The 11,918-nt window shown below is 36.9% G+C and overlaps 2 protein-coding genes across 3 annotated transcripts; one reads left to right on the top strand and one right to left on the bottom strand.

Annotated features, from left to right (window-relative positions):
* The first annotated feature begins 1,745 nt into the window (after positions 1 to 1,745).
* On the top strand, positions 1,746 to 2,874 carry LOC110864729 (transcription factor TCP9). The gene has a single exon (XM_022113851.2). It carries the CDS (start codon positions 1,811 to 1,813, stop codon positions 2,450 to 2,452), a length of 642 nt encoding a protein of 213 aa, XP_021969543.1. The 5' UTR covers positions 1,746 to 1,810; the 3' UTR covers positions 2,453 to 2,874.
* Positions 2,875 to 7,510: 4,636 nt separating this feature from the next.
* LOC110864730 (peroxisome biogenesis protein 16) lies at positions 7,511 to 11,518 on the bottom strand. Of its 2 annotated transcripts, none has more exons than XM_022113852.2 (8): positions 11,239 to 11,518; positions 10,002 to 10,059; positions 9,525 to 9,741; positions 9,024 to 9,295; positions 8,233 to 8,492; positions 8,028 to 8,095; positions 7,867 to 7,928; positions 7,511 to 7,750 (listed from the first exon to the last, which is right to left on the bottom strand). In XM_022113852.2, exons 1-8 carry the CDS (start codon positions 11,305 to 11,307, stop codon positions 7,689 to 7,691), a joined length of 1,068 nt encoding a protein of 355 aa, XP_021969544.1. In that variant the 5' UTR covers positions 11,308 to 11,518; the 3' UTR covers positions 7,511 to 7,688. The 2 variants fall into 2 exon arrangements, with proteins under 2 accessions (XP_021969544.1, XP_021969545.1); XM_022113853.2 differs by having other exon boundaries at positions 7,541 to 7,750; positions 9,986 to 10,059; positions 11,239 to 11,517.
* Positions 11,519 to 11,918: the final 400 nt, after the last annotated feature.

The raw sequence follows: 11,918 nt of genomic DNA, 5'->3' as shown, positions 1-11,918 counted from the left end.
TGTCGAACGGCTTTCGCTCTTTACCCCGAAACTCAATGTTCGACCCGCTATGACATGGCCAACAAGCGAATAGGAGCCGGCCACATAGGATCGCTAGCCCGCCCCACACCCGGCTTTAAACTCTCGCCCCTTGGGCCACGCCGAAACCCAAGCCCACCCGGGGTGGTGGCTTGGGCGTTTTCAGCCCACCCACGCCCCAACCCCCGCCCCATACCCCACAGTCACTGACTTAACCTGTAAGAAAATGTTAATGAGTGAATTTGATAAATTAGGTGGTGGTGGCAAGATGTGGGGATGATGATGATGTGTATATGCGATTTTTTTGGTTTATTTGAATAAAAACATGAATTCACTAGACCAATATGGCCGAGGGTAGCGATGCCTGCAAAAGATGAACATACCATATTTTACATTAATAACTTACTTAGGGTGTGTTTGGGATTGCTTTTTCAACCTGATTTTTTGATTATTGTGTTTTGAAATCGCAAAAAAAAATCTATTTTGAGTGTTTGGTAAAAAATCAACAAAAACTGATTTTTTACGTTTTGTAGAGATCAAAACGTGATAATCCAAAAGTAGGACACCCCTTACTACAGGTAAACGGGATTATCCGATTATCTGATTATTGTGATATCAAACAACATGGTTAATGTCTTTTTTGTCATTTCACTTATTTATTTTTTAAAATATATATATTTGCCAAACACTCATATAGTTGATTATCTGATTATTGTGATATCCAACAACATAATCAAATCCAAACACTATCTTTCTGCAACACGTTTTGTTACAACTAATTATCTGATTCTGATGATTCAAAACGCATAATCTATTTTCAAACTCTACCCAAACACCCTCTTAGTTTTCTTTCAATATTCCGGCTTTGCGGGACTGTATCCCTGCTGACTCAGACCAATATGACTGAGGGTAGCGTTGCCTCTAAAAGAGGGATATGCCAATATAACTAAGATAATCTCTTAAAAAAACCAAAATGTGGAAATCATCAAAGGATACATAAGGATGAGTCGGAACCAAGTGATTCTATCTTGTCTATTTGTTTCTTTCTTTATTTAATTTCTTTATTTTACTTATTAAAAAAAATCTTTCCTCAGAATTTGATTAGATTAGACGTCGAAGATATTCCGGTATTTAAAGTTTTTGTGTCCTTGGACGAACTCGGTATCATACCATCATTATACTACGCCAACGATGGGTGCTAGCGTGTTGTAGAGAGTGATAGTGTTATACCGTGTTTTATAAATTTAAAGCTTGATAAAAGAGTAAAAAGTACTTAAAAATATAATAAAAATCACGCCCTCCGACACACGTCAAGTTTTTGACGCCGTTGTCGGGGACACAATGATTTTAAGAAAGTTTAAAATGAGTGTAGTGACATGATTGCCCAAAAGAATCTCACCAGGCGTTTGATTTGAGCAGTAAAGGGGCATTATGTAGCGTTTTTTAGAGAAAAAACACAAAAAAAAAACCCAACTACGGATGGTCTACTAATAATATTTTAAAGAAAAAACACCAAAAAAACACCGCTACGAGTGTTCTACTAATAATACATCACACTTACAAAACAAAACAAAACCACACACCCTACAATATTCGTCGTTTACCTAGTGTAAAACTTGAGTTGGGCATTTGATCGAACACCTTTCCTACCATTTGTCCCCACAAACTTAAAGTATGCCCCTATGGTGGTCCCCTTCTTTCACCATAATCTACCCTATCTTTCTTTCTTCATTCCTCACAACCAAAACCAAACCCAAAACCTTCCCCATCTCTCTCCCATTCCACCACCACCATGAACCACCCACGACCACCACCACCACCACATGGGTTCCCCTTCATTCAATCAAAGACAGAACCTTTCTTTGAAGAAGAAGAACAACAACAACAAAAACCCAATAAAACTCACACCCCACCACCACCTCCAAGGCGGTCATCCACCAAGGACCGCCACACAAAAGTAGAGGGTCGGGGCAGGAGGATCCGAATGCCAGCCACCTGCGCCGCCCGAATATTCCAACTAACCCGAGAACTCGGCCACAAGTCCGACGGTCAAACCATCCAGTGGCTTCTACACCACGCCGAACCATCCATAATCGCCGCCACCGGCACCGGCACCATCCCCGCCATCGCCACCTCAGTCAATGGCACCCTCACCATCCCCACCACCACCACCACCACCGATAAAAAACGAAAACTCCCACCTGATTTCGACATAAACCGAAACACAAACAACCCAACAACCACCACAACTGTTTTCGCTCCTGTTATGACCACCACCACATCACAATCTTTCATCCCCGTGTGGGCCATACCCATCACCGGAACAACCACCGCGTTTTGGGCCTTTCAACCACCCACAACAACGGCGAATGTTGAGGAGAAAAAGGAGATTGTTTTCTTTGAGGCAAATCGTCGAACACCTTCCGACCACTAAATTCAACGACGGTTGCTTAATGAGTTTCTTGTTTGATTTTTGTTCTTCTTTCAGCATGTGAGTGAAGAGCGGGGTCTACAAGGTGGGCAATGGGTAAATGTGGTAGGACCATACTAAGTGGGCCCGTGTTAAAGGACCACTTCGATAGATCATGGGCCGTCAAGTGGCCCACTTGGGTTGATTTATGTGAGAATAAGAGGGCCCAGGTTAGCGTGGGTGGACCTGCGTAGCACACTTTGTAGGGTTTTGACACGTGTTTGTCTGTCATTGGCTGTTATATTTATGTCTTTCTTTTTCGTTTTATTTTTGGGTCGATATTTACTTATTTAGTCATGAAACTTGATAGATATCATATGCACCTCCACCCACTTTGTCTTGTGTTTCCGGTATTAACGATTTTAATGTATGCAGTTTAGTATTTTTATACAATGATTTATAATTTTGTTAAGTTTATCATATAAGATTACTTATGTGGTGTTATTATTACTTAACTAGATTATAGACTCGTGCATTACATGGATTAAAGGTATAATAAATTATGTAATTTTATAAGAAGGTATACACAAATTTATATACTAAATTATTATTATTAAATATTTTAAACCATAGTGATTTAACTTATACATTTAAATCTATAAATATTTTCTCATGCTTATTTCTTAAAATTATAAGTTGTTAATGATTCCAAAACAATCAATGTTAATAAACATAATAACTAAAATTAAGATTCTTATTTCAGTGATTTAGAATTCTAGATAAATATTAATTTTATAATGTTGTTACCTAAATATATATAATAATTTGATGAAAACAAAATACATAAGATATATATCTGTTTTAATTATGATGATATATAAGATTAGGGTAGGGATCCTGTACATTAATTCAGAAGTGTGAGAAGTGTATTATAACACTATATATAACATCATATAAACACCGTATAACACTATGTAACATCATATAACACCATATAACACCATACATCTATTATAGACATGCTATCAGACAAAATATAGTGTTATATTCGTTATATAGTATTATTATAGAAGTCTATGAATATACAACTCTAATTTAGATTTTACGAAAATAAAAGTAGATATACACACATGAGACTTAACAAAATTGTCATGTATAAATAAAAAATATATAGAAAGTGTGCCATATCTCTAGAAATTTAAAAGATCTTAAACTTTAAGGTAGCGTTTGGTATGAATGAATAGAAGGCGGAATGGAATGAATCATTCTGATGAAATGAAAAAAAAACATGTTTGGTTATCATGTGGTAATGGAATGGGGCATTCCACAAGGAATGTAAACCTTCCAAATATAACAATTTTCATTCCTTTGTGATATGGTGTTTTTTTTCCATTCCTTAAGGAATGGAACAAATATATTATTATTATTATTATTATTATTATTATTATTATTATTATTATTATTATTATTATTATTATTATTAATTTTTACCATTATTGTTATTATTATCATTTTTAATAACCCACCATCGTCATTCACCTCCGCCGTCACACGACACCACCTCCACCGCCAACCACGGGCGACACCACTACCGACACAACCGTCTTTGTGACTATTGTCGCTGCCACCCACCGCCACCGTCACCCACTTTCGCCACCACCACCACCACCCCAGCCGTCACCACCACCGCCACCACCCACCACTGCCCTTGTTGTCTCCCACCGTCGATACCTCCGCCCCCGTTGTCACCCGCCACCACCCCTCGCCACAACCGCCACCCACCCCTACCTCCACCGTCACCCGCCACCCACCTCCACCACCGACCACCACCGTCGACGTCACCCACCACCATTGTCGTCGCCGTCACCTACCTCCGCCCCAACCACCACCCCACCGCCGTTGCCACCACCTCCTCCGACCACCGCTCCGAACGCCACCTATCACCATCCACCACCACCGACTGCCGTCACTCATCACCAATTTTATTCCTCCGTCTATTATTTCCACCAAACAACACAAAGTAATGATTCATTTCATTCTCACATGGTAACCAAACAAGACATGGAATGGTAATGATACATTCCATTACCTCGTTCATTCCATTACCTCTTACATTCCATTCCCTCGTCCATTCCATTACGTCGTACGAAACAGACCCTAAGGGAATGTTTGTTTAGCTTTTAATGGGGCTATTAATGATTCCAACCTGTTCAACACTTAATGGTTCAGACTGTTTGTTTTGCGAGCAGATGTCTGAATGGTTCAGACATTTGCCTCTGAATGGTTAAGCATCATACTGTCTGTTAATGGTTCAGACCTGTTACTGGTTTTCAGTACTTAACCATTCAGAATTTGTTAAACAACCCTTAAATCTTCCGTCAAGAATCAACAATGGGAAAAAGAGAAAGAAGAAAACTAAAAAGCCTAAGGATTGCACTTAAGGAGTAATTTCAATATGAAGTTCGTACGGATCATCAAGATTATCAACATACTTGATGTGGTAAGAATATATGAATCTTAATCATTTGTGTTTAATATGTTTTTGAAGAATCTCAAGTGTATAAGTTTGATTGTTCATGAAAATGCAATTTCTTGAAACTTATTAGTCATTTGTAAATTCTCAAGAGATTACTAGTCACCTGAATTCATAAGAAATTTGACATTTGAAACTGTTTGTCTGTTTCCGGTTTGTTAAAAATATTATGGTTTGTTAAATCAAATCAAATGATAATCTTAAGTTTAGTTTTTGTTTGTTTTGTTTTAGGATGTAAAAGTTTAAGGGGTAAAAGGGTAGCGTGCTAAAAGTCTGGATGAAATTGTCAAACCTTTAAAGTTAAAGGACAACTGTCGTCATTCTATGAAAGCATCTGAGTAGTTCATTTACATGCTTAATTTAGAGGATCATCTTATCGTGTCTTGTTGTAGAGACCGTCGTCTTCATCTTCATTTTGTCTAGGTCTTTCTATAGATCGAGTCTTTTGTGTATGGATTGATCTCTCATCATTTTGGAGAGGGTGTCTTGAATATTTTATTAATTGTAAACTTTTGTGGGTTCGTTAGGAAAAGGTTTGGGTAGATCGTTGTTTATGATCTCATATTCAAGTTTTCTTTGACACAGTCGTTTGTCCAATTTGGACCCTAGATTGGGCAAAAATATCGTTGTTCATGACGAGTAAGAAATTATACAAATTCAACAACATTGTATTAGGGAATTAATGTAAAATCAGGTATAACTCCAATTGGGGTGAAATTTTACATCATACAAATGAGGGTGGTTTGTTTTTTTTTTTTAACTCGATTGCTTTTAGAAACACTCGAAAGTGTTCTGATATGTACTAATTGGATGTGTGATAAATAACCCGTTGAGTGGGTCAAATTCCAAAGAAAATAGCAAGATTTTTACTTTGAGAAATCTCTAGTTTTTGTTTCCTCCAAAACTATAGACAAACTTACGTATTTCATGAGTTTGTTTTTGGCCACCTAAGTTTCTTTGGTGGTCAAAAGTGGTCCCTCAATTATTTTTCTTTTTAGTGTAATTTTTTCCATACCCTTAAATTTCAAAGTTGTCACTTTTGCTCCTGGTTTCTAAAAACTTTATATAGCATTATTTTGACCACCTCAACTTTCTAATAGGTGTCCGTATACATTCAAGTTCGTATACGTTTTACGTTATGTGAGTCACTTGGTGATATAAATTCATGTTTTTGTTTTATGTTTTTCCCAATTTTAGTCGTCTTTGACTTGCATAGCATGATGTTACCCCCCCCCCCACACACACACACACATAACGCAAGGAGCCCAGTACTAGTTACGTAACAATTGGTATCTGGTTATCTATCTTACACTTGAAACTTGAAAGATTTTTTTTTTAAGGAATTTTCTAAGAGGTTATGATGTAACAAAATTTTCTTTTGACCACATTATAAATGTTGTTTTGGTTATGATTACTAGAGTAATATTCTTATATTAATATATATATTTTTTCTAAAAACTCCAAATAAAGGTAATGAAAACAAAGAAAGAAAGATAAATAGAGAGAAAATATGAAAAAGGGAAGGTGAATATAGATGTGGTATAGAGTGACATAAATGTGTCACTTTGCAAGCTTATATGCACACATCAAGAGCTTGTATTTGACAACCATAAATGATGACGGGGTAGCCCAAGACAAAATAAAATGACTAAAATACATGAGCGCCCAAAGGGTTAAACGGTTCAAAGGTTGAAAAGCTGAGGAGGTGAAGTAAAGCAATGTGAGAACAGTAAATGGTCACATCTCCACCAACTCGCCAGCCGCAAAAGCAATGCAGGTCCACAGAACACACTCTATTATCCAGGGGTCAAAAGGCTTTAACCCCCGAAAGGGTAAGCCCCTCACTGCAAGCAAGGTCGCTAGTCAAATGCATCCCTCTTTGGGAAGGTGTCTTCTCCTATATATTTGACACTTCATTTACTGAGAAACAAATTCCCAGACCAGCCCTGATTCTTGATATCTCTGGTCGTTTACTTCAAGTACTTGCTTCTCGCAAGATACTTCCTTTCGCATCCAACACACACATTCTGTTTGCTCCTTCATCCGAATCTGAACACATTTCAGAAGAGGACCTATCGCAAACAACAAGAATAAAACTAGTGAACCTCCTTCCACGTCTTGCAAACGTGGGGGGACCCCACGACCTGCGTTAGGCAAAGTTGAACCCTTCAACCCTTTTGCCTAACCAGCCTAGCTACTACCCTTGGTCTATTATTTGTTGCATCAACAATAAATAAAGACAATCCGAGTAGCAACTTGTTTGTCACCCTTTATACTACTCAGCTTTGTAGCCAACGTGTGTTTTCGAAAACTCCTCGATGTGTGTACATGCAGGCAGGCAAGTAAAAATGGTTTAGACATGTTGATTGTAGATGACAAGGTTGGGTAGTGAAGTTGTAATGATACTTGATGAACTTTGCTAACTCATGCCTAGGCTCAAATGTATGACTCAGCGGGTCTCAACTAGTCATTTATGATGATGTAACACCTAACGTAAATGGTTTATCTATGTGACGGTGTTCCATGTAGATCTCTACAAGATATTAATGGATCGCGTCGAAAAAGTTAATGAAACATCATTATGCCATAAAATCATATTCATAATTCCATGAGAAAACGTTATGAAAAAAGAACTTGAATATGAATGCCGCTTAAACATACATATCAAACTATTTATAATACTTCTAGTTTGAAGCACATAACATACCACTTTGTTTCGTATATGTCTCAAGAACCAGACATGTAAGTGTAACGCGTTTGGGCTCCAACCAAAAGCTCGATCAACTTCGCTGCAAAAAAACACAAACCTTAAACAACCGGATCACCACAAACCTTAAATATGTTTTGCTGCACATTAAGTGACCACTAACTAAATAAACAGATGAAACCTGTGCTACAAACAAACCTGCGAAAAATCCAACAACGGGGACATGTTCCAACGTTTTCTCAGCACTTTCCAATCTTTGACTGAAAAAAAAAAGTCAACCATTTTCCAAGTCAAAATCAATCCGGTTTCATACCTCTTAAATGGACAAACACAAAAAAGTTGAAATATATAAACTATACCGTGTGTATTTGCCAAAACACGGATCTCTCATAAGGTAAAAAGCCAACCACAGTTTTCGCCTTCTCAACTGCGTATTATTCAAACCATTTGTCAAATGTCTAAAATACCCTTCAATATCTTTCCACTTAAAAACTTGCCATAACAAAATTGTAGCAATAGTTGGGAAACAATTTCAAAACGTATAAAATTTGACGAAAATTTTACCTCATCCTTCTCAGGATCGGATAGACGAAGCCTCCTGTCTTTATGACCAATCAATGACATCGTTGATGAACTCATCCCAATGAGGTCAATAGTCAAAGAGATGAACCACGGGAGCCATGACCGGGGCCCGTATTTTCTTATTAATAAAACATAAACAAGCGGTCTTGCAATAAACATCACCTCCCCCGTTAACATTAGTCCCCCGGTAAGGCCTTTTTCAGTCAAGATACTCAAGAGGGTCGGTCTTTTTATGTCGGTTTCTGTTACCACATAAGGACACTTTTGACATTTTCTTCACCCGAAAAATTACCAAATAAAAACATAAAGAGTAAAATGCCATTTTCGTCCCTGAGGTTTGGCCAGTTTTGTGACTTTCGTCCAAAGGTTTGTTTTTTCGCATCTGGATCCAAAAGGTTTGAAATCTTGCCATTTTCATCTGACTCGTTAACTCCATTCATTTTTCTCCGTTAAGTCAGGGCTATTTCCATCTTTTTGTTAACTTAAAGGACAATTCGGTCTTTTTCAGGCCTTTCAGGGGTAAGCGGTCTTTTTACATAAAATGAAAATGACCAAATTGTCCTTTAAGTTAACAAAAAAGATGGAAATACCCTTGACTTAACGGAGAAAAATGGATGGAGTTAACGAGATGGATGAAAATGGCAAGATTTTAAACCTTTTAGATCCAAATGCGGAAAAACAAACCTTTGGACGAAAGTCGCAAAGCTGGCCAAACCTCAGGGACGAAAATGGTATTCTACTAAAAAATAAAAGAAAAGAAAGTTTAAAGTTACCAGGAAGCTCGACGGTTGCACGTTGATGATGTTCAGCACTGTGAACCCATGTTGGATTGGAAATCATCCTAGCATTTTCACCGAACATACTCAATGCAGAGAGAGCCCTTCCTTCAAGAGTGAAATTACCGTCTTGCCATTTTTGTGATAATCGTATATGTGTTTGCGGTTGGTTTGCATCATTTGGATCTTTTCCATCGTTTATCGTCTCCCCTCCTTGCAACAACATTTTGTACCCGCTATTACGCAATAAAGCTAGTCTAGCTAGTACCCTGATAGAAATTTTGACATTAAAAAGTCAAACGGTCTGCTTTCAACTTCAATTTTCATGAATCTCAGGCTAATATTGATAGATAAACCATATTGTATATGAATTCTAGTCATGGAAAGAATTTTATGCTAAAATGATGAAGAAACGTGTATCAATTGTAAGTCTTGAAAGAAGAAGATTTGACTCTTAAAAGTCAAAGAAGAAAATAATCATCAAGAGGCGTTGCTTACTTTGCGGCCTCTGTAACAGCGATGAAATTCCATTTATTATCATCACCATAAAACTGTTCTGCTATAACTTCAACCAAAGTTTCCACGTCTTTCATCAAAGTCAAACACAAAGAGTATGGAAAAGAAGAACATTCCTGAGGTTTTACGTGTGCGTTGGATGGAGTTGTTTCAATTATATGTCCATTGACAGTAGTCATTATACCCAATATCGATGTTACTGCATAAAAAATAATGCAAAATGTCACAAAGAATCCACCAAGACTTTTAAATGTCAATATTTGAGCTTTGTGTGTCGAAAGTGTTAGTTTTAGATGATATTTGGATTTGAGTTTATGAAACTGAAATAATATATTATGGATCTATTAGCTCATTAAATCATCAAAATATTTACTTGTGAAGAAAACCAATTTGAAGTTGAAGAGATACAAGTTTATAGGTGAAAAAAGAAAGGTAAATGTTACCGAAGTATCACAGGACCTGCTTCTGGTATGATTTCCGACTCAGCAAATCTCTCCGGAAGAAGCCAAGTCAATCCCTATAGTTCAACAACATATAATTAAGAGTTACATAGCTTGTTGCCGAAAATATTAGACAAAATATGGTAAACCGTCTTAACAAGTATTTTACTCGCAAAGCTTTAAAAAAAAACTGACTCCATGAGTAACAAGTTCATCAACATGCCTAAAACCATATACCAAAAGACCTAAGTAGAAGAAAGATCAACATTAATGCTTATATGTTGCTCAAAATCAATTTCAAATTTGCAGAATGAGGTTTTTACTTGTTAAAACATTAGCATTGATGATAATAACCAATGCACCGGATCCCATAAAAAACTAATAAGGCTACATTACACATTCTACCTTATGTTTTCAAACTGACTATGTGGACTTAAAGATCACGACGCCAACAAACAATCATCATCATACTCGGTAAATCCCACCAACAGCAAAGCTAAGGTAGGGTCTAAGGAGGGTGAGAAGTAGACAGCCTTACCTCTATCCCGTAGGAATAGAGAGGCTGCTTCCAGTGAGACCCCTGGCTCGATTGTAGTTTTGTATAAGCCTTGGACCTAAGACACATAACACTCAAACAATCGGGACAGAGACTGATTGGTGCATGTACCCCGTGTCTTTCAGCTATCAACGTCACCACATGACGCATGATTAACCGTCCGCCGCTTTTAACGTTATTTTCACGAAATTAGTAAAATAACTTTAAAGTTAGTACCGTTTCACACTTTCACTTTTGACCCCGAGCGCCCAAACATATATATGTTATATGTGCACACCGCAAATTTCCTCAGAATAATTAGGTAAGTTTACAATTATCTTTTTTTTTGGTAAAGGGTTACCCCTGGTGAATTTTATAAATAACTCAAATCAGTACAAGGGTATGCCAGAGTGACATACCAACTAGACTCCACAAACCGAAGCCTAGGAAATAAAACCAAGTCAAAACACAACCCAGAAAAACAAACGACCAAACAAACAATAAGCAAACACACACAGCCACGAAAGTTTACAATTATCTTGATCTAGTCAAAGTAAACAAAAGTATCTTGATAATTAATAAGCTAACTTCTTTCTGCAAATGTGATAATTTTTACCAAAAAGTCAAAATCACAATTCATAATCAGATTTTTCGATCAGTAATTGAGTTTACTTACTTGCGGTTAATTTTGACTTTTTATAGAAAAATTGAGTGGACTTACATTAGCAAGAGACTCGATTGAATGAAGATACTCCTTGTTTCTCCGAACCCATCTCTTATAAGCTTCCATGGCTTCCTTCCAAACAATCTTTCTCAATTCTCCAGCGACTCAATTCTTGCTAAATCTGCCTATGCCCCAAATTAACAACAACTCAAACTTCCTATCTTTGGTAATTCAATGTCTCAATCGTCAAGAAAATTTGTGAGAAAAGTGAAAAACCAACAAGATCAAAGCAGTTGGAAATATTTGGGAACGTTTTGGTTATTTTAAGTACAAAATTTCATTTCTTTTGTTTGCTCTGGAACAATGTTTTAAAAACCAGTTTTTAAATCAAATCATGTTTGGCTAAAAAATGGTTTAACTGTTTAATAAATGGTTCAATTGGTTGAACCAGGTTGTATCGAGCGGTTCAACCGGATTAACTAGCTAACTCTATAATTTCATAAATTACATCATCAACTCAAAAGCTAAACAAAAAATGCATTATTACAGAGCATTCACATCCTGGGAATCAAAATATGTGTGTGGGGTTTTTAAAATATAAAAAGTATAAAAAGTGGTTGTGAGTGGAGGAGAGAGAAAATATTACTGTTCATCTGTATATTTAGGGGGACACTGTTCACCCACTATATTTTTTTAATATATATTGAAAGTGCTTGTGAGTGAAGGAGAGAGAAAAA

Source organism: Helianthus annuus, chromosome 6 (genome assembly GCF_002127325.2).
Source record: "Helianthus annuus cultivar XRQ/B chromosome 6, HanXRQr2.0-SUNRISE, whole genome shotgun sequence".
NCBI classification, from domain to species: Eukaryota; Viridiplantae; Streptophyta; class Magnoliopsida; order Asterales; family Asteraceae; genus Helianthus; species Helianthus annuus.
The sequence above is the reverse complement of the archived record's forward strand: the minus strand, read 5'-3'. Positions and strand labels throughout refer to the sequence as shown.